At 40.8% G+C, this 23172-nt stretch overlaps 1 protein-coding gene across 3 annotated transcripts in view; it reads left to right on the top strand.

Annotated features, from left to right (window-relative positions):
* Positions 1–23172, top strand: part of GMPS (guanine monophosphate synthase) — a 32358-nt gene that overhangs the window by 1367 nt on the left and 7819 nt on the right. For all 3 annotated transcript variants that reach the window (XM_052803371.1, XM_052803370.1, XM_052803372.1), the window contains exons 2-13: positions 5675–5856; positions 9447–9561; positions 11116–11213; positions 12247–12350; positions 14049–14242; positions 14545–14710; positions 16277–16428; positions 17069–17242; positions 18794–18899; positions 19944–20059; positions 21063–21188; positions 22323–22438. In XM_052803371.1, the coding sequence (XP_052659331.1) occupies positions 5675–5856; positions 9447–9561; positions 11116–11213; positions 12247–12350; positions 14049–14242; positions 14545–14710; positions 16277–16428; positions 17069–17242; positions 18794–18899; positions 19944–20059; positions 21063–21188; positions 22323–22438 (1649 nt within the window). The remainder of the gene's footprint in view (positions 1–5674; positions 5857–9446; positions 9562–11115; positions 11214–12246; positions 12351–14048; positions 14243–14544; positions 14711–16276; positions 16429–17068; positions 17243–18793; positions 18900–19943; positions 20060–21062; positions 21189–22322; positions 22439–23172) is intronic.

Here is a 23172-nt window from a genome sequence, read left to right as displayed (position 1 = left end):
GGGGGTGGGCAGCTGCCCGCGTCCCCTGCCCTCTGCCCCCCCCCCCCCCCTCCCGCCGCGCTGCTCTGCTCGCTCGGTCACAACAGCGGTTGCTCTGAGGAAATGAATTAATTTCGCCATCTGGATTTTGATAGGATTTTTTTTTTTTTTTTTAAATGTTGGCTCCTGGTGTGGCCGAGCCCGCCTGGGCCGGGTCTGCTGGGTGCCTTGCACGGCCTGTGCCACCTCCGGGGTAAAACCGAAACGGGGCTCCCCGAGGGGACGGCCAGCACCTTCCCCAGCAGCTAGCCACACCGCTCGGGGCGTCACATCCCGGGGAGAAGGGTCGCTCCTTCAGCCAGCTTGGGAGAAAAGTCGCCTCGCTTAATTGCCGCAGAAGCGGGCAGGCTTGCCCGCACCAGCCCTCGTGCAGGGCCCGCTGCCCCTGTCCCGGTGAACCCCCCCCCGGGATCGTGCCGCTCCCTCAGCATCGCCCCGTGTCCAGTTTGCGGCGACGGTGGCAAAAGAGATGTGTGTTGGCGTAGCTGTTGCGTGCCGGCGTGACAGAATGACTCATGTGCCATCGTGAAGTTGAAGTTTTTTCTTGACAGTGCAACTTCTGAACCAAAACCCTGCAAGCTGGCTCGAGCTGCTCCTGTAGTAGGATAAAAGCCACCTTCTAGACTTTTTATCTAGTTTGCAAGAAAACGTGACCCTGAGGGGTTTCTTTAAGTGCACGGTTGGTCCCTACTTAAGTTTTCTGACACGCTTTTCCTTGACCATCGACACAATCTCTTCTCCTGGCCGGGGCTGCTCCTGAGGGCTCCTCTTCTCCGGGGTGGTCGCACCCAGAGCTAGCTGTGCGAGGACGCGAAGCTCGTCTTCCACGAACCCCGCTCTCGCAGGAAGCGGGTAACGAGAGCTAAGGAGAGCGGTTTCCGCAGGGGGCCAGGTCCCAGCAGCCGTTGGAAATCTGCATGCAACATATGTAAATTAAAGCTTGTTTGAGATAACGGGTTGGGGGCTCTTGTATCAGTCTCGGGGATTGCCTGAGTTTGAAGGAGTTACTTTCCTGTTACACTTTGAAAAAACATGAGTAAGTGTTGTTATACCTGCTTAATTTTAATACCACGGGGAAACAATTAAACTCTTGTAAAACCTGTGCTGGCTTGAAAGTGCCAGATCAAGGCTCCTGGTTTAGGCTTGTCTTCAGTTATGAGTGTGGGTGATAGCTCAGGGCTGAGGGCTCGGACAGAGGGGACCACTGCTGCAGACCGGGCTCTGCCAGGTGTTTCTTGGTACTCCAGAATATGACTGTTCTGTATGTTAATGTGTTTTTATAATAGTTTTATAAATTGCATTAATGAAAATCCTGCGAGCGTGTGGGTGTGTGAAATGCTGAAAAACTCCCTGATTCCGCAGAATTGAGCTGTTAGGAACCTGCAAACTTAGTTTAAAGCACTAGGTAGGTACACAGAGGAATAAGATATGCGGTGTCCTTAGCTAGTAATGCAAGCCTGATGGCAGGTCTCCTACCACAGCTCCTTATAGAACTCTTTTTTTTTTTTTTTTTTTTTTTTTTGACACCCCCCCCCCCCCCCCCCAAAAAAAAACCAACCCAGCAGTGATGGAAGCTTTTTTTCTTCCAGTGTTACCAAGTGGTAGAGCTGAAATGATGGATCGAGGCTGACCCTTGCCATGGCAGTGCAGTCAGAGGTGGCGATATGGTTCAGGTGGCACTCGGGACCTTTGTTCCAGGTCTTGGGTCTGTGAAACAGCAGGCAAAGGGCAGTCTGGAGATACAGCGTTTTGATAGTGTAATCCCTTTGTTTCGTCAGTCGTAGAGAACAGTAGGAATTCTTCACATATGACATGGGTTTTGGGGTGACTTGTGATTTAAATTAGCTGAATATAGACTTTCCCCCCCCATTTTTCTCTCGGCGTGCACAAGTTCCGTTCTGTTTTTAGTCCCACTCTCAGGACATCAGAACGGTGCCTCTGTCTGCTCTGCCCCAACGCCTAAACCGCCTTGGACAGCTGTCAAACCAGCTTCGACAGAAGTTCTCAAAAATAGCAAGTTCTCCAGATTTTTGTGAAAATAGACCAGGAGAAGACAAGGAACTCTAGTTATACCCCTACTGAGGGGAAAAAGAGCTTTTATTAGAAACTGGAGAATCCCCACTAGGAAGAGGTGCTGGCTCCATAAACCCTGTCCCTGCAGGAGCTGGGCTGTCTGGTATCCTCTTCATCTTTCTCCTGGCATGCGTATGGTATACAAACGCACGAGCTAAACTGATTTGTTGGCTGCACATTGACAGCATCTGTTCCTTTTTTGATTTTATTAAATGAAGTTTCCCTTGTTAAATTTGGGTTCAAAATCTCTAGCCTTGGAACTGTGCCTTTAAATAAATAAAGCCAGATCCTGTACTGACTTACCGCCTTCCTCTTTTTCCATGTGATTTAAGGTAGCATTTCTATTGGGCTCTCTTCAGACCTGAACCTCCTTACAGTTCTACTTAAGCTCAAAAGTAAAGTACAAAAACTCCTCTGACGCAGTCCGTGTGGTAATGGTCGCCTGCATTAACTCCCGGATGGGGTTTGCATGGATGTACACTGGGGAGGTGCTGCAAGGTTGCCTACGGGAGAAAAGGTGGGCAATGCTCTGTGTAGTACTAGGAGAAAATTATTTCAGCCTGTAGTTTACTCTAAGCCCACATCTAAGGGAGCAGTGAGTTATTAGGCCACGAACTGAATGATTTTTTTTATTCATTTTTCTGGTGAGGTGCATGTTGCCTTGCTCATCTTAACATGTTCCCCGTAAGGAGATCTGTGTTGCTTGATGGATGCAGTGCTTTTACTGGATTTTAGCCCAAATGCCCTTAGCATCATTTGAGGAAAAACCTTCTAGGCTGGGTTTGGAGATTTTTAGGAGGGTATTAAAGGACTCCCAGTGAAACTTGGGCAATGAGCTATTACTTGAAGCTGCAAAGAGTCATCTTTCAGGGCCACATAAACAGCTAAGAAGTAATTCTAATGTTGATGCAGTTATCTGTGAAAGTGTTCCTCTGATCATTGTGCAAAATAATGCTATACATGGCAAGAGTGAAGAAGCAGGGGCAGCTCAGTGAAGGGGTTTGCCAGCTTGGGAGCCCAGTGCTTGCATCTGGGTGACTGCAGCGCAGAGGCTTGTCCGGTTCGTTCTTGTGACAAAGGGGTATCTATCACTGTCCTGGTTTTGCTGAGGAGGAGTAAGGAAGGTGCAGGTTCATTTGGGATACAGACCTACTTACGCCACCTTACGCAACATTTCTCAAACTACTCCCAATGTAACTTTGAGCTCTCTTTGTTTCATGTGCATGTCTTCCCCCCAGAGCTGTTGCTTGGGCCCAGCTAACTACACCTTACTGCTCAAAGCAGCTTGGTGCCTTCAGGGTAGGGTGCTGAAAATGAGATTTATTTACTAGCTACAGATGTAAATGCTCAGCCATCGGTCCAGCTGAGCTGATGCCAACAATAACTTGGGTTTAGTCTTTTTTATTGTAAAGTGTAAAAGCTGCCTTCACAGAGTTGTACTGCTTTCTTACTCCTTCTGCAGGTTCTTAGGGGTGGTCTGCAGGTTGGGAAATGCTGGGGTACAATGTGTTGTAGCACTGCGGGCAGGTGGGACACATCTGTGCAAGGGCTGGCTGTGCACCCGTGGTGTGCCTGGGGGTCTGGAGGGGACTGCTTACGTCCCACCCTGGTCTCTTGCAGGTGGAAGTGGACAATCTCAGACACTAAGCCGAGAGGGCTGCAGAGCTCTGTCCCTTCATGGTACAAGCTACAGCACATGCTCTGAAACAATCGAAGACTTTTAATAAGAAATAGCACTGCAAGGAATAGTGTTTGCCACAAGATGGGATCGGGAAAGAATAAGGATGTTGGTCTTTCTCGCAAGAACTGCTAATTTAGAAATTGCTAGGTGAAAATGCCCAGAATTACTCTAAAAGTGATTCCCTCCCTCCCACTGGAAGGGAAGACAGTTCTGTTGACCTCTCTCCATCTGACCAGGGGATTTGACGGGGTCTTTGCTGCTGAAGTCTGCTCTCCTCCAGCATGTGCCCTTTTTGTTGTGTAACCCAAGACTAAAAAGTCATTAAGAGCTCCCCATCAGGCACACTCAAGTACCAGCTGAAGGAAAGAAATTAAGTAACTGACTTGAACCTGGATTTAGGCTTTTGAGGGATTTAGTACTGTTTTTTCTGCTTATGTCCTTTAATTTAGATAAAACCTTTTCCAGCTAGTGTGAACTTTGGAAGTTTCCGGCATGCTTGCCTTCCTTAACTAATTTGAAGATGGTTATCTGAGGTGTCTCTTGGTAGCTGGGAAAGAAAGCTCAAAGACAGCCTTTGCTGTGTATTTGTTGGGGAGAATGTGTCCCAGCAGGATGATGCTGCTCTCCAGAATGACCTGTGGTTGATGTGGGGGTGATTATCTGACCCACCTGGAAATACCGGGGCATACTGCAGGCTGCCCCGGCTTCCTTTGGAGCCTGAGCAGCAGTGGTGGGAACCTCCTGCGAGCCCCGGGTCGAAGGATGTGTTGCCTGGTACAGACATGCAGAACAACTCCAACGTGCCGTAATTAAAACTTGAAATGGTCATAAGCTTCAGGGTGTATTTTGAGGCAGTGTTTGCTGAAGTAAAACCTTTCCCAGTTTTTCCTTCATCGAACTACATTGGCAAGGAAACAGTGTAAGCTGTAAGTTAAGAGGAAAAACACTCCCAAAGTAAGCAGTTTCTTTAAGCAGCAGAGTTTTTTCTGCATGAATTTCTTGGTGTCTTACAGTGCGGTTGTGTTCACGTTCTTCCTTGAAGATCCTCCGACAAGGACAATTCCATGGAATAGCTGCCTCTTTTCACAGTTTCTTTAAAAAAAAAAAAAAAAAAAAAAAAAAGAAGGAAGAAACTTGTCCTTGTGTTTTCTAGCCCTCTTTCAGATTTAGCTGAAGTTGGCCAACCAATTCAAATGTGACGGGGTCAAAGAGAACCGTTGCTTTGTTCTGATGTGCAATCTGCTTGAATGCTGCATTCAAAAGTTAGGGGTTTTTGTAAAACCATTTAGCAGAGACATTTGTTCTCAATTTTTCCTTTTTATTCTCGCCAGGAGGTAATGTTAAGTGAAAGTTCAGCATATGAGGCAGTGTGATGGGGGAAAAACATTTTTCTTCTGACTTTGCACTGTCCTGTTTTGCTTGAGAAAAAGGCACATGCTCTTAATTATCATAGGATGTGCTGGGTTTTATAAGGAACTGTAAAATGGAAAAAACCGGAGCGGCCGTAGCAGTGAACAGGGCATATGACTTCTTATTTATGGAAAGCTCTGCCTTCATTAGCTTATTAGCATTTTTCTTCCCTCATTTGTACCCTGTTTGTTTTGGGAGATGGGGATGTCACGTTTGTGTGGCTGCTTGGGAGGCATGTGCTGTGTGTTAATGCATAGCCCCTTTATATTGCCAATGCATCTACTGGTCCTTAGAAACGTGAGGATTTTTTCATTTAGAAGTTTCTCTGCTAGTCTTTATCATTTTAACTGTAAATTAACACATAGGCAACCTTAGCAAGCTTCGCAGGCGTTAGTTGTTTAAGAGATGTGGCTTAAAGTCTGCAGTCTGTGATGTGTCACCATAAAGCACTGACGTGAGCGATGTTCGCAGCCGGAGAACGCCGGAGGAGAGCTCAAGGATGGGCAGCGCCACTACGAGGGAGCCGTCGTCATACTGGATGCCGGAGCGCAGTACGGGAAAGTCATAGATCGTCGGGTGCGCGAGCTGTTCGTCCAGTCCGAGATCTTCCCTTTGGAAACGCCAGCCTTTGCAATCAGAGAACAAGGGTTTCGGTAGGTCCTTTCCTGCGACGCCTCTGCCTGGATGTTCTGCTTGTTCTCTCCTTTCAGTCTAACGGTATCTCTGGATGTTGGCAGCCCTGGTAATTGCCTGGGTTTTTATGTGCAATAGCTTTCATTGTAATGATCTTAATGATTGCATCTTTAGCTTATCCACAGAAACACCTGAGGGTTGCTGGGGAAACTTGTGCAGTAATAGAAATTTTGTATATTTGCTTCTTAATGTCATTTTAATCATTTCCATTTGTAAGTATAATTTAAGAGATTGCATTTTAAATATGTATCTGCAAAAATTTAGATGATCTTGCTGTTCTACCTGTTAAACTAGGGTAGCTATTAAGAAAACAAGTTTTCTGAGTTTCTAAAAATGATTTTCTTAGTTGAATTTAAAAAAAATAATTTAAGTAACTTGGATACTGAAGATATTGTGGTAAATCATGCCAAACTGTTTCTGGGAAGCAACTAAAAATACTAACTGAAACTACCACTTGTTTGCAGCAAGAAAAGGTTTCACAATTTAGTACTTTGTACATTTCTTTTCTTGTTTTATTAGGCTTACCAGGGTATGCTTCTCTTGTGTGTGGGGAAAATAAATACCCTGAAGTCTACAAATCATCAAAGACCTCGCTTGTCAGTTTGGTATAAATCCAGAAATATGGTGCATGTGTGCTTCTCGGTTGTGCCCGACAACAGATAAGACAGTGCTTTGCTGCAGAATTGCATTTTTCTAATCAATGATAATTAGTGAACCAGTAAACAGTATATTTTGGTAAGTCAAATAGGAACTTATTGATCCCTTCTGAAAACACAGAGAACGGAAAACCCAGGAGCTGCTGGATCTATCAAGTAGCTGTTGTGTGAAGAATTTCTCTTTCAGAAATGTTCTGAAAAATACCTTCTCTTGTCAGATCTTGTTTATAATTCTCCAGCAAGCAGGTCTTTAAAAGATGGACATACCTAATTACTGGTTTAAAAAGAATTCCTGCATCTCCTGTGTGTTGGATTTGAGGTGTAGGTCACAGTACTAGTGATCTTGATGATTTTTGTCTCAGGCCTGTGCGATATTGATGCAGGTTTGCAGTGGGAAGACCTTTTCCCCCTTTTGTTTTCCCCAGCTGAAGGTTCTTCAAAGTCTCGTGATTAGACCTGTTAGACTTTCATTCCAAATAATTGCTCTCTAAAATGTGACAAAACCTCTTCATTCAAAAAGTCACTTCTCAAGGTTATGATAGTGATTTCAGGTTATTGGTTACCCAGATTGGTCAATAAGCTTTGTGTCCACAGTCTCAGTCAATCATTTGCATCCAGGAAAGCTCAACAAATACTGACACCAGCCTTTGGGTGCCTTTATTTAGTGACCACTGTAAAAATGAGTTTGTGGTTTTACAGCAAGATTTTGATATATATTCCACGTGCCATGGGAATAGTCAGGTTTCCTCGTTGCAGCTCGTGCATTGAATGGGCCGAGGAGCTGCACTTTGGTCTGTGCTAAGGTTTGAGACGGGCAGCACGACTGAACGTTTTTCTAAATTGTATTTACATGTTGCGTTTAAAAAGCCAGCTCCTCAGTTTTCATAGTTTCAGAACAATCTTTAGTGAGAAGTTTCATCTAAATGTGACATAAGCATTACCAGTTTCCACAAGATCCTGGTCCGAGGAGGTGCCGCAGCCAGGGGCTCCGCTGGTGTTAGGCTGAATTCTGGCACTGTCTGAGCTCTGGCATGAGTCCTGAGGTTGGGGTATCAATGCCTGCATTTTACTCTTGGTATTTTGACGTGGTTCCTGATGTGCCTTTAATCCATTGCAGATAGGCTTTCCAAAGCTAGGTCAGGTTGTTTTGGAAGTGGTTTAAGGTAAAGCAGAGAAAGGTGTGTTCATACCGACGCAAGAAGGTATGTAAGAAATTACATGGTGTTGCAGTAAAACTCTCAAAATCTACATCCCATGCTAGTTTTAATTTCTCCTGGACAGTTGAGAAGATGCAGGTTCCTCTCTCACCCTCAGCTCGTAATTTTTTTCTTTAATACTTGGGCACATTGGATAACCTTTCTGTATTCCATGGGATTTTAATTGGTACGGAAAAAAGCAGATTTTTAAGACTCTGCTTCTTGAATAGGACAGTGTATAACTATTTTGACTTCTCGTAAGAATGTTTGATTTTCAGGTGTGGCTGTATTTCCTCTAATATTAAATAGTGTTCTATACATGTGGCACTTAAGCAAATGCTTTTGTATGTGGAATTATTATAAGCTGTAATACCACCAGGCATTAAGAGTTTTCAGGCTCTTTCTAGCAGCGTCTGAGTTTAGAAAATTCATCATGTCTCCGACTTGAACAGAAGTGCCTGTACATGTACAGCAGGTACTAGTTGTCAAGATTGTTCAGTGTAAAACTACACCTGTGTCAGTTGTATGCTTATTCAAAGCTCACTTGTAGATCCCAACATACAAAGAAATAAATGCTGCCTCTTCCAACTCACAAGCCGCCGTGCTTTGGCTCTGAGGGGTGCACCCATCCTGCACTCCACCTCGTCCTTTGTGTTGAAATGCGGAGCCTGCGCTGGGGAGGTGGAGGTGGGCTGCAGGGGAGATGTAGCTGTGCGTCGGTGGGAGCAGGTACCCTGCGTGGCTGCAGTTGAGAGGTGGCGTTCGGTGCGTGGGCTTGTTACTACATGATTATTTCTGCCGGTAGTACAGATGTTGTAAGCACACTGCCCGTTTCTGCTGCTTAAAAATAGAAAAATCCTATTGTGTCAGTACTTGCATGACAAACACTCTAAATAACGCTAGAAGAACGCTTTAGTGGATGCATTTATTTCCGTGTATGCACCTTCTCTCTCGTCCCATTTTGCATTTCTTGCTCTGCATAACGAATTTGATGTTCTCTGTGAAATAAACAGTACGTGAGTCCAAGGTCTGGTACACCCGTGTTCGATCCTGGGCCGAGGCCAAAAGCGTTGTCCAACTGGCCGGTGCTTCTGCAGTTCACGATCTTGCAAATCATCATGGTTTGCAAAAGTTCTCTCTTCCCCTTTGAAAAGATTTAATTTTGTGTTATAGTGTGAAATGTTAACTTCAAACCATACATGCTTGCATGTATTGGACTTCTAATTCACAACCTGTTGCTAATGCCATTTCATTTCGTAATCAGGGTGGATTAAGGGACATTTTCTCAGCAGCTCTAGAAATTTTGGAGTCTGTTTTTTTGAATGCAACTCCCCTCCAGATGGCACAGACGTCATGAAGTATATATATCTTAACGCTAATACTCTGCGTTTGATCCTAGCCATCGTGCTTCTCTCGTAGTTGACACTTGGCTATGAGGAATTTAAAATACAGTCACTTTTTAAGATGGTTTATATTTGACTTTGTTTAAACTGATGAAGTACTTTTCTGGTAAGCTGCTGGGTTTGACAGCTGTAGCATAGCAAAGTTAAGCTATATGTTAGGGTATGTGTGTTAAAATTTATGTTAGAATATATAGAGTTCTAAGAGCATTACGAGACAATGTCAATGTTTAAAGTAAATAGATTTTAAAGTAAACAATATATTTGAGTTAACGTTTTCTTTATCTTTTGTCTGCAGAGCTATCATTATATCTGGAGGACCAAACTCTGTGTATGCAGAAGATGCACCATGGTTCGACCCAGCAATTTTTACAATAGGAAAACCAGTTCTTGGAATCTGCTATGGCATGCAGGTGCTGTTGAGAGATGTTTGTCTACAGCTGTCTTTTAGGCCTCATTTCTGATACTAACTGAAGATGAGCTGATAAAGGACCTGCCTTTCAAATATAAGCAGTATGCCATGTATGCAAAAGATATTTTTAAAGTGCTAATTCGTAAACTGAGCATACTGTGTATTCTTCTCTTGGCTCTGCCATATCAGTAGCATAAATGGTTTCTCTTTGCTTTTTTTGTCACAATAAATGTAACCTGGCAGTCATTAACTAATTCTGTCTAGTTGGTATTGGAAAATGTGCCCCTCATGTAAACAAGTGAAATAGTTTTTCCCTTTTGTTTTCAAGCGTGGAATGTTTCTAGCATAGTTCTTAAGAGTGCTTAACACCCCCACCAACCCGCCCCCAACACTTACGTACCTTAGGACTTAGTAGTGATCTTGCAGTGATCTAGTAGATCGGAGCTGAGTGAAGAAACAAACTTCCAAGGAGACAAAGGATGGATTAGGTGTGTGACTTTTGCTTGTGCATCTTGTTTTTTTTCCAGGGTTAGTGATTTACTAGGCCTTCAGAGGTGCTGAATAATGGCTGGAAAAACTCCTTTAGAAGGGCGGGTAATTACGGAAACAATGTTGGCACTCCCTCTTCTAAAAGGAAACGTGTGTTATATTAAAATGTGCCTTAAAATGCCAAGCAAATTGAAAACCACGTTAGCTAGCCTCAAGCAGGGGAGTTCCTTAAAGCTGAGTTTACGGAAATGAATCAAGTCTGTGTATTAATGCACTACTACTTCATTATAAAAGATTGAAATCAGTCAAGCGCAGTAAGGATAATATCAAACTACGTCTAAAATGAAGCTGTAAATCTCAAGATTAAAGTAGTTGGAAGGTGAAACTCTAAAAATATTTTTTTAAGTTGCCAGTTACATTTGCAAGGAAAAAAATCTTTAAGACTTCTGAAATCTAAAGTGCTGATATCCAACTCCAGACAACAAGGTGAGGTTTTAGAAAGAAAAAACCTGGCTGAGAATTTTACTACTCTGATATAGCAAGGATTATTAAGAGTCACAAAAATAACACTGAGGGAATAGACTCAAGTTTTCGACTGGTTCTCCAGAGCTGAGGAGCCAGATTTTGAGAAGTTTAAGCCTATCAGAGGGCCCTTAACTTAAGAATAGATAAATCAGATTTTTGTTCAGCAGCTTAACTGTTTTTGTGATAACTGGCCTCAGATACTCAGCTGATTTGCAGAGCAGTAGTGCAAGTAGATGTACACTATTGAATATGCATAATTCTGCAAATCTCTACCTATTGTCTGCTGTTGTGGATTTCTGCTGCTCATGTGTGGGAGCGGTCCCCTGCTATGCTGACAGAAGGTCGGCAGAAGGGAACAAGCCTAATACAGAACTATGGTTAATCTTGAAGAGAATTCTTATCATTTGCAAAACAATATATTAAATGAGTATAATCATGAAAAACTAGGTTGGTATGTATTGGAGGGCTAGAGCTGTTGTCAGTCATAGGCATACTGAGGTATAAAGTGGTACTTTCTCATGTAGTATTTTTGTTTTGACAGATGATGAATAAGGTATTTGGAGGTACGGTGCACAAGAAGAGTGTTAGAGAAGATGGAGTGTTCAGCATTACTCTGGATAATACGTGTTCACTGTTCAGGTATGTAGACATTTTAAGTTATCAAAACAATATTGGAAATATCAGTCTGGAAATTGGTGTCTGGATGTGAGGGGAAGCTTATTTTAAATAAAATAGTGACATTGCACCCATGCTTGTCTGATAATTTCTCATAAAACTTCTATAGCTGTGTTCATGAGTAAGCAAGTTACTCGCTTAAACAAATATTTAGGCATAATTTCTCAATTGACTCTAGAAATGCAAATATATTTGCTTGGAATAGTGTGTAAACCCCTTATTTCAAAGTAGTACGTCTTCATTGAGACACCATAAAGTGTACCACAGCATGAGAATCTTTATGTTAAGCTCTTGTCTTCTGCTGTGCAGTGCATTACTCTTATATTGGTTGGCACCATCCAATTTTTGAAAGGCAATAGAAAATCTGAAACCATTCGTTTTCTTCCTTCCTTTAAAATTGCTTTGTGATGTTTTATAAAACCAGAATTAGATTTCTTGGTAGTTTGTCAATGCCTCTCAAGTTCCTTGTAATAATTCTAACAGTTTACTCATACACGGCATTCCAATTTTATTAACTTTCTGCTGTAGGGCTACTGCAGAACTTTATACCCTGCCTAAAGTCTGAGGTGCCAAAATTGTCCTCAAAACACGTAGTTTTGAGCAAGAAAACTTCACTTCATTGAAATAAAAAGGACTCCAAGTGTCCTGATTGACACTAGATGGCTTTGCATGTCAAAGAGGGGATACTTCAACATTGGCATGTTTATAAAAAAACCCCACCCTTCTGAATTAAGATAAATCACCTCTTGCATGAAGGACGTATTGTACAAGAACTTATGTAGCTTCCAACAGAGGCATCTCAGAGTTGGAGATGACTGTTTCTGGGAAGGAAATCCTGCATATATTTTAAATGTGCCTGGTCAAATGAGATCTGCTTTTACTGGGATCCCTAAGGGCTTCTATTGGAAACGCAGGTAGTTAGGTCTCTTGTTCTTTTTGTAATTGATTCGGTCTCTGTTATTTTTTTAATTGATTCTAGTTTTTAATCTTTGTCTAGGGGCCTTCAGAAGGAAGAGCTTGTGCTCCTCACTCACGGAGATAGTGTGGATAAAGTAGCTGATGGATTCAAAGTGGTTGCACAGTCTGGGAACATTATAGCAGGTATTTATTTGGTCTTTTCACAAAATTGAAATTGTCTTTTGGTAGTACTCATTAAAGGAAGGAATATGGCAGACAGTAGTTAGACCAAATGGGAACAGACTATCTCTGTTATTTAATTGCCAAACAAGTGAATTGTTTTTAACCATTTCTGATACGTGTTTGCTTGCATCTTGTGCTGTCTTGATAGTAAAGAAAGAAATAGACTTCAAAGTGAACGGTCTTCGTTTTAAATCCATGGTTTAAGGAAAATTTAACTTTATTTTTACAGTTTATGTTATTTCAAAGTATGCATGTGTTGTTTCTCTTTGAAATAAGTATTGTGTGCCCTTAAGGAGGGGAAAAGAAGGTATATACTGTAGCATGCAGTGTAAGCAGTGTTCGGTTTTTGCAGTGTAATAGTACAAGTCAAACATTGCTTTATTAATAAGGCTTGATTAACTTGTTATTGTATTTAATATTATTGCATGAATATTCAGTTGAGCAAAAATAATGTTGGTACTGAAAGCGGTGTTTCAAACGTTGTACACGGATTGTCACAGAAAAATATAGGACCTTAGAATTTGGTATTTGAAAGCTACTCAAATTATTGAATGGCAAACAGCCTCTTTGAGTCTCTTCCCTAGGAGATGGGAGACCTGGAGAGGTCTTAAGTTTGCTGAGCCCCTTAGTAAGATCTCAAAGTATTCACCTGCTTTATTTTAAACCTTTCATTTAAAAAAAAAAACAAAAAACTTGAGGTACTGCTCTTAAATCAGACAGGTAACTAATCTGAGAAAAACTGACCTTTTAAAAGATTTAAAGATGTCTTGTTATGGAAGGTTTCTTTCCAAACTACTGTTAAGATTAGGTGGAGCATTTATTATATTCTGGCTTGCCTTCAAAGCAGTCTAGAACTCATGCCTACTCAGATTGCCCTATAAATTGTTTTGTTATATAAAGTTTGCTGCATCCAGTGTGCGGGCTCCACCAGAGCTCTGATATCTTTAACACCGCTTCACGGAGGCATTAGAAACAGAGTTGTACTGTTCCTATCCGCAACACTTTCCTGTGCCAATTTCCCGTGGGCTCTTACAAAAGCCTATGGCTCCTTGTGGCAAGCAAAGAAATGCTGGTAAAGTGGTAGCCAGACTTCCAGCAGCGAAAGAAAATACAGTGATACAGCGCACCTGGGAGTCTAACGCAGGTCAGTGGAATTAGGCAGTTTCCTTACTGTTGTTTTTTAATCCCAGTCTGACCAACACTTACTTGGTGCAAGGTGCAGTATTGTGATCTACTCAAAATAACCCTCCAGAGACTGTTAAGAAGGAGAGCGGTGGTGCTCACAAACGTACCCCTGTAGGGACACTTGCACAACTTCACCAGCACAACCCTTTTAACGTGGATGCAGCTGTGTCAACGTGGCTTGGTTGCAGGATTGCATGAGGTATCATGTGGTGAGGAAAAAATTAATGTAATTTATTTTCTATTTTCACAATGGTTTTCCTAGGATGTCTGAGGGTTTTCCTTGGTTTCTGAGCAATTGTGTGTTCTAGATACATAACAGTACCCTTGTTCCTATTCTTAACCAGAATCTTTAGTTTTGATTGGTGATTTGTGGCCAAAATGTGGCAGAATGAATCACTCAAAGTGTACGCTTGACTTTCTTGGGTATGCACTTCACTTCCAATTTTTTTTTTTTGTCATGCTCATTTCTTGAAGGCATAGCAAATGAATCTAAAAAACTGTATGGAGCGCAGTTCCACCCTGAAGTTAGCCTCACAGTGAATGGAAAAATGATCCTGAAAAATTTTCTTTATGATATTGCGGGATGCAGTGGTACCTTTACAGTGGAAAACAGAGAACTTCAGTGCATTCAAAATATCAAAGAGAAAGTGGGCTCATCGAAAGTCTTGGTAAGTAGATTGAATTGAAGCTGAAAGATTATTTGCAAAAGCCTGACAGAAACGCTAACACTTACAGTTACTCGGGTTAATTTGAAAAATGCAGAATTGTCATGAGTTGGGTAATACATTAAACAGGTTTTAGAAAGTTTGCACAATTGGGTCGATACATTGACTACTTGTTTTCTTCCAAGTCATTGACTGTAAGTCGATAGTGTTCTGATCCTCATGGTTGTATCTGAATTATTTGTTAACACTTGCCCCATAGAGAGCTGACCAAATTTTGTTGTTTTTCTTTTTTTCCTCATCCTTAGGTTTTACTCAGTGGTGGTGTGGACTCAACAGTGTGTACTGCTCTCCTGAACCGAGCTTTAAACCGAGATCAGGTCATAGCTGTACACATAGATAATGGATTTATGCGCAAAAGAGAGAGTCAGTCTGTGGAGGAGGCACTCAAAAAGCTTGGGATTCAAGTTAAAGGTACTATAATTTTGTTAAATATGCCTGATACTACTAATGACGTGGCCAGTCTCCTAAAATGTACATTTAGTGTTTTGTTTCATTGATTCTAGCTGATCTTCGCAGTTCTCAGACTTTACGTATCAAAGCATGGTTGCTAATTTGGAACCACCTAGGCCTATTCACAAAATTTCAAACCTAAAATACTAAGCCTTACCTACTTGATTGGAGCATACAACAAACTGACACATCTCTTCAGTTGTTGAGATGCAATATCTGCTGTTGGGGCACGACAAAGCGGTGGATATGTGCCTCAGTCACTGGTGCTCAGTCACTTTTCTGCCGATGGTCGAGTAATCCTTTTCCACTGCTGCAAAACTCATTTGATTGCAGTTTTCTTCAGTGGCTTGGTTAGCAGTCCTCCACTGGGGCTTTATTTCTTGTCCTGGATCTCTTTCTTTTTAAACTATGAGCTCATTTGAGTGATTGAATGCTATTATAGCCAAAATCACTTTTTCAAGGCTTTTTTTTTTTTTTTTTTTCTGTTCTCCTGGCTTCTAAAGAGGTGCATTTTAGTTGTTTTTGGAGTAGCTTGTTGAGAAGCAATACAGTACAAGAGAGTGGAAGGTACCTTGTCATAGCTGATGAGAAGATAGAGAGTTTTTTCGTACCTGAAGTACGAGGAGGTCAAAGACGACAAATTATGTATGTCTGAGTTGAGCAAACAATGAGACCTCCTTTATACTGCCCGGCTGATTTATTTCATGAGTAATAGCTGCCTATTCCTGGGGCTGTGCGTAAGTACTGTTGTCAAATGATTCTCTTGTGTTTTGGTCAGGAAGCGTGGCTCTAGGTGAGCAATGCTTTCCACTAGCCTGACAGTGTGAAACAGTGCAGGGAGCCTCCATGTTAGTGTCTTGCAGATTGGGCTGCAGTATCCTGATGCAGCAAAGTCTAAGCTTTGTTCCCGTTGTTCCGCACGCTTTTTTTTTTTTTTTTTTTTTTTTAAGTGGAAAATCTATGTCTTATTCTTGCACTCTGTGGACCAATAAACCTGGGCTCTGGCAGGCTGCCAGAGTAACAAATTGAGGGAATCCCCTTGCTGCAAATGCTCCTTAGTAGGTCATGGAGTTCAGCGCTGGTAAAAGATGCCAAAGAGCCTCCTAGCTGATCTCTGCATGGAGAGCCTCCCTAAATTAAGAGGCATAATGTACCATGAGTAAATAGTGCATCATTTAATTTTGGTTGCAGAAAGGCCTTGGGGGAATACCATCCTGTAAACTTTTAAATAAAGCAAGTAAATTATAATCTAAGAGGAGAAGCAAGAACTGAACTTTCACATGGTTGCCTAGTCTCATAATATGAAAAAAATTGCCCTCTAGTGTAGGTTAATAAGAGAAATAAAATGCTTTTGTTACAATTAATTCTTGAGGTATTGAACAGCCCTATTTAAAGCAGTTAATAGTCAAAGGACTGGAATGATTTTTATTTTCTTTTTTTAAAGCAATAGAGTGAAACTTATTTTTTTGCAACCTTGCATAAAAATCTTTACTGGCTTTGCCAAAAAATTCCTGTAATTTCATGCAGTGGTGAATGCAGCTCATTCATTCTATAATGGTACAACAACTCTGCCCATCTCGGATGAGGACAGAACTCCACGTAAAAGAATTAGCAAGACCTTAAATATGACTACAAGTCCTGAAGAAAAAAGAAAAATTATTGGTGATACCTTTGTTAAGGTAATGTTTATAATTATTGGTTGGTTGGTTGGTTTTTTTTAAATGAAATGATTTCTAGATATATCTTCTATGTCAGACTGTTTCATTCTAAAGCGCTGTGCACTCAGTGGCATCAGTGGTCTTATAAGTTGTGGATGACCTAAAGAAGCCATTGGTATGTTACCCTAAGCCTAACATTTTTGGCAGTCAATCAATGGTCACAACGTGGTTCACAAGCATTGTACTAGACCCACCATCATGTTTACATACACTATATTGGTTGGCCATTCGCTGCTGTTGTATAAACTTTGCGTAATGCTTTTTCACCAAATTGATGGGTAATGTGAATTTGGGCATGGTTCTGTTGCTTTGCTGAAGATGAGCCATTTTCCATCTGTCAGCTACCAGTGTTGGTGATGCAGGGAGAATATAACATTTAACGGTGATATTCCTGTAGTATGAAGATATTCCTCCTGTTTTCTGTTCAACAAAATACGGGGTTATAGGACTATTTCAGCAGTGGGCTAGTGTCATAATTAGTCTTCCTGTTTGTGCTTTTGCAGTTCAGTAGCATTTGTTGGGCAATCCATTACCTTCCTTTAGACCTTTGACAACCAAAAAATAGGTCGGAACACTTTTCTTTTTTCTCTCGACCTTACAGATTGCCAATGAAGTTATCGGAGAAATGAATCTGAAACCTGAAGAGGTTTTTCTTGCTCAGGGTACCCTCAGACCTGATCTCATTGAAAGCGCTTCCCTTGTTGCAAGTGGTAAAGCTGAAGTCATCAAAACTCATCATAATGACACAGAGCTGATTCGAAAGTTAAGAGAAGAGGTAAATGAAAAAGGATACAGTTGTATCCTTCTGGTTCTCACAGATGTGAAGCTGAGTATCAAAAATGAACAACTTCTATGTTTTGCTGGTATAACTGTCCCATGTTGATGGGACCCTATTCTGATGAGGCCCTTTAGATTCTATTGTAATATGCTGCAATTTATTACACTTCTTTCTAGTTGCTACATTCTCAAAGTAGTCAAAACTGCTTGAGTATTGTCCAGCACTGGATACTGAGGAAGATGTCAGCAGATTGAATGTGGATTCATTCAGTGTGTTCTCAATGGTGTTCTCAACCACAAGCTGAAAGCTGTTTCCTCACCCTTTCACTTTTTAATCCTCAAAACAAACCTGCATCCTAGTAAAGAAGCAGGGCAATACCAAATGCCTTTAGCAGGAGCGTAGTTTAAGACTTCCCAGATAACTTTATTATGGTTCAGCTGGAATTCATCATGTAATGGGTCACTTACTCCTTCTGTTGTAGCTTGTTCTGAACACTAGTCAATGGGTAACCTTTAGGTAGTGGTAGTCCAGATCTGGCACATTATGGATTCAGGCAAGAGCGTTGACATTACTATAGTGAAAAGATAATCAGCTGCAGTTGAGAGAGAGGGCCAAAGTTCTCCTTCTCTTGACCCTCGAGTAACATTCAGCACTGCAAGCATAGTACTCTCCTCTTGAGAGAAAGCATGAGAATAATACATTTAAATGGGTTGAAATCTAGGGATAATTCCTTCAGGTACCTACAGGGATGAGTTCTTTCTGTTCTTATATAGCTTCTCCATCACATTACTAGTAACCTGATGGGCTGTCTGCCAGCAGTGTGCTGGTGGCACACAATCTGTTTGCCAGTTGTCAATTTAAGAACTCACAGATCTTTCTGAAATGGCCCAACATGGACATCTATGGTTGATGACCAGGAGCTTGAAGATGATACAAACACAGGAGGTTGAACTCTCTGAAGATAAGCAGCCCAAGTCCTGTCCCCTTGATTGCACTCCCAATCAGTCTGTTTAGTCCAAAGTCCAGAAAAGCTTTTTGAATGCCTTTCTCGTGCAGAGCTAAGTTGTCTAACTGTGTTGTAAAATAAGAAAGAATCAACACGAGACATCACCTAATAACGCTGTTGGAAGCTGCTCAGTTGTTAGTTAAGTGCCCAGCCTTAGGAGAGAAAGTAACCGTTACTGACCCATGCTTCTAATACTGTACAATGTATTTTTCAAGGCTTTTAGATTTGTTTGAACATCTAGGGAAGGGAAAAACAGTCTGAATTTCTGAAGACAATCAGAGCAGGCTTGACCTACAGCTGTATCTACACTGGTTGGGCCATTGATGCTTCTGGCATGAACTTGAACTTCCTTGTCTTAGCCTCTGTCCTGCAACTGTTTTTCCAAAGCCTGCATTCACATGTACTTCTCTTCCAGTGTTTATGCAAGTGTTGGCAGCTGATGCTGTGAACAGCAGGCCAGCGTGGCTGCCGTAACCTAAACATTTGAGGCTTCTTGTTTGAGTATGTAAGCTGGAGTGTAAATTGCTTTTTGTTTTTTTAAGGGTAAAGTAATAGAACCACTGAAAGACTTTCACAAAGATGAAGTACGAGTGCTAGGGAGAGAACTTGGTCTTCCTGAAGAGCTGGTTTCGAGGCATCCCTTCCCAGGTATGAGAGTTGTTCTGTGCTACTTAGTGAAGGGCTATGGATCACATCAGTATTGTTTAGAATATACTTAACCTGTAGAATAAATCAATGTTGTAGCCTAAAACTTGCATCTAAACAGGAAAAAATTGATGGATTTATTAGTTTTTACTTAAGCAGGATCTTTTTTTCAGGAAGGGAGCATTTGAGAGCAGCTTTATTATGTATAGTGATTAAAGGAAAAGTTTATAATTGAGTTGCTTTTAGCTGTATTTGTTTCTTTTTAGTTGTATAAGCCAAAGCAAGAATTATCGGTGAAGTGCAGCTGAATGCTGCCTGGGCTGTCAAATATATCTTACTTGAAATAATGGCCTATATCTGTCTGCCTTTCTAAGGGGCATTTGCTGTTTTGAAAATGATTGCATGGAGAATAACAACAGTTCTTCACCAGAAAACATCAAGATATATAATGTAGCAAAGCCCACGTCCTTTTAAGGGGGTTATGTTTTTCTGTCTGGGTGTTTTAAAATTGTCCTGCAGGGTGTATAGTAGTTGCTGGCAGAGCACGTAGGCTGTTGTGCTAATGCATCAGCATCACATGAAACGCAAGAAGCTGTCTTCAGACATTTCCAGCAAATTACGTGTGCTTTTGTATTAAGTAGCGGAAAGGTCAAATAGCTGTCAAGGGTCTTTTAAAAACAATGGAGACTCAACTGTATGTTATAACCAACTCTTTCATCCCAGTTGCCTAGCAAAGGGAAGGAGGAGGTTCCTGTTCACTTTGGCTTGCCATCCACCACACTTCATCACCACTAACCTCTGCTGTACACAACCAGCCAATTTAAGGTGTAGGTAAATAATGCTTAAATGTACCAAACAGAAATATTGTTCTGGAATAAACTGCTTGTGTATTTTTTTGTCTTGTAGGATGTTAAGACAATTGAAGTATAGGTACAATGGCATACTGTACTCAATGACTGACCTGCTGTTCCAGATGCTGTCACACGTTTAGATGAAAGTCAGCTTTCCTGTTATTTAGTATAATGTTTTTTCAACTTTGCGTTGCAGGTCCTGGTCTGGCAATCAGAGTGATATGTGCTGAAGAACCTTATGTGTGCAAAGACTTTCCTGAAACAAACAACATTTTGAAAATAGTTGCAGATTTTTCTGCAAGTGTTAAGAAGGTAAGAGAACTGCTAAATTCTAATATGCATAATAGTAGTATGATTGTTCTGTAGTGGCCTGCAATGGGGTTAAGGCTGCTAAAAGTTTAAAACTACTTGTTTGTGCTCTTTAAGGAATAATGCATTCCAGTACAACTCAGTCGAAGCCGTTCAGTATAGTACAGTAGAGTTTTTAGCACCATGACTGGTGCAAGCATTGAACAATTTCTGGAAAATGGAAGTTTATATACCTTTCAAATAGTAAATAAATTCTGTTTCAGTTAAACTTTGTGCAGATGAGATTTTTGGAGGTACTTCAGATCACATAGTACCAGGAAAAGATTTTCCCTCCCTGAAATAATTGTAACTTTCTAGATTTGCATGCCTTAACAATCACTGAATGTCTAAATGAAAGAGCAGGAGCAAGGAACTAGTGCTTGCCAGATGTCCTGAACAAAAACTTGAAGTTTTTGATCAGTGATGTTTATGTTCTCAATCTCTTAACTGTTATGACCTTTGTGATTATTGTAAGCTCCCTTGAACTAAACTGCAGGGGGGTGAAAAGTCATTAGCAGAGGCCTGCTCGAAGGTGTAAGTTCAAAACAACTTCCAAAACTTTTTTGGTAAATACTGAAGGGCGAGTATTTACATATGTTTTTCCTTTAAAACATATTGAATTGTAGTGTAGCATAACAGGCTATTGCTTTGTTCTGTATCTGAAATAAACAACAAAAATTAAAACTCTAGCTCTGTGAAAGAGAGAATGAGCATAGGAAAAGAGCTTCACCTATGGCCTTGGAGAGCTTCAGCTTAAAATACATACAGTCTAATCAAATAAAATTGCTTTTGCTAAAATTGAGTTGTTAAATGAAAGGTATTTTTTAAATAGTTCCAAGGGGTAAATGTAGACTAAATTTAAGCAAACAGCTACTTAAATAATAATTTTATTTGTACTGTGTAAGTTCTGTTTGAGTGCTTGGGGGCTTTATTTAATTAACGTTTATTTTTCTGCATCATTGCATAGCCACATACTTTGCTGCAAAGGGTCAAAGCATGTACAACTGAAGAAGACCAGGAGAAGCTGATGCAGATTACAAGCCTACATTCACTGAATGCCTTCTTGTTACCAATCAAAACTGTGGGAGTGCAGGTAAATGGATTAATTCCAGGGATGTTGTGAAAGCTGCTTCCTAGCAGTGTGGCAGGCTGCAGTGAAGCATAATAATTGCTGCTTTAAGATTGAAAATAAAGGGCTTGACTCAAGAACATAAACTTCAAGTGACAGTGATACCTATGTTATTGTCATTTGTCAGTACTGGTGTAATGCAAAAGTGTCAAGATATCTGAATAGACACTTGAGTAAATGCCAGGTATTGTATTTGAGGATATCATTAAGGTTGAATAATGCTGGTCACTTACAGACAGTTTCTTCATCACATCCATAATCTTGTAGACGTCTGCTGTGATCCTGTTGCCCCTTTAAGGCTCAGGAGTCCTACACTAAGTTGGTCAAAAAAACCCCTGCTTCCTACATTTGAACATGTTTGTTGCCCTTTCTTGTACTTTTTCGAATTGTACTATATCCTTATTCTTGAGAGGAAAGGAACCAGAGCAGTGCAGGCTGTTCAGGATATGGACACACTTGAATCTGTGCCATGGCATAGTGTTTTCTTTCCTTTCACTCCTTCACTAATGCTGTGTGCATTTTTGTGGGCTGTCCTTTAGTGACAGAAATACAAACCAAATACAAATGCTGAGCTGACATTCTCATGGAATTGTGTGCAATAACTTGGAAGATTTCTTTACTGAGTAGTCATAGCTCTAAAGTACCTTTCTTTGCACTATCGGTATTGAATTACATCTCTTATTATCAGCTGCTTAATCTTGTGTCACTTATGGAACTCTGCAGTCAGCTTTTGTTACTGTTTTAAACAGCAGTGTCATCAGCAGATTCCTATACTTTGTCACAGGCCTTCCTCAGATGGTGTCATGAAAAATACCAATACAGTCAATCCCTATGTTCTGGTCACCTTATAAGAATCTTTCCGTTCTGAATCTTTTCTTTTATACTCTCTTGTTAGCTCATGAGAAGTCTGTCATCTTACTCTGTTTTTTTCATTCACTTGGTATCTCTCAGCATACTGATTTCACGAGCTTAGTGTCTGCTAAATGTTGGCACAAAATAATCTACAGGATGAACGGGAAAGTATTATGAACTATTTTGGCTGCAAAGTTCATGTTCAATTTTTCTTTGATTTTTTTTTTTTTTTTTTTTAATTTGTAGGGTGACTGTCGTTCATATAGCTATGTTTGCGGCATCTCTAGTAAAGATGCTCCACACTGGGAGTCTCTTATGTTTCTTGCCAGGCTCATACCACGCATGTGCCACAACATAAACAGGTAAGTATTTTGAATTATCTTTATTTCTAATGATCTACTTAATATATGGAAGTTTAGCACGCACAAGCATTCTCCTGTTTAATCTATGGTAGAATTTTTTTATATGTTGGACAGGTATACATGCAGAGGTTAGAAATACACAGTAAATCAAAACATAGGTTTATTTTTGGATTTACTAACTTGAAAAAGAAATTGATAGCCTATCTCCTCACTTTATTTTAAGCAATTGATTTTAGACAACATCCAGTGTAACTTATGCAAAAACTTTTTTGAAAGATTCCAAGCCTGCTGATGAGTTGTGCTCTTATGCAGTACTTTTTTTGCTTTGTGTCAAAAAGGGAATTTACGTGGGATTGTCAGTTCTAATGGCACATAGGAGAGCTCCAAAGCTGGGCAGTTTCATCTTAATTGAGCTCTCTTGTAAATATGCATTTTCTAGCTACTTGATTCCATAACTTTTTTAGCAGATGAAGTTGCTTAGATACCAAATCAGTTCTGGAGAATGCATATCCTCCTTGCCTGGCTGTAGACTTTCTGACAAAACTGCTTATTATTGCTTATAGCAAAACTTAATTTTGTCATATAAGTGACCCCTACTGAAAGAGGTATTATTCTTAAAGCCAAGATCTTGCATTGCAAGATACTGCTTTAAACTAAATGCAGAGGGAACAAAAGAAGGCATAAAATCAGGATTGTGTGTGCAGTTTCAAAGTATGTGCTGGATTTACAGCATT

This window comes from Harpia harpyja, chromosome 12 (genome assembly GCF_026419915.1).
Source record: "Harpia harpyja isolate bHarHar1 chromosome 12, bHarHar1 primary haplotype, whole genome shotgun sequence".
Taxonomy (NCBI): domain Eukaryota; kingdom Metazoa; phylum Chordata; class Aves; order Accipitriformes; family Accipitridae; genus Harpia; species Harpia harpyja.
This window is presented reverse-complemented; position numbering and strand designations above follow the sequence as displayed.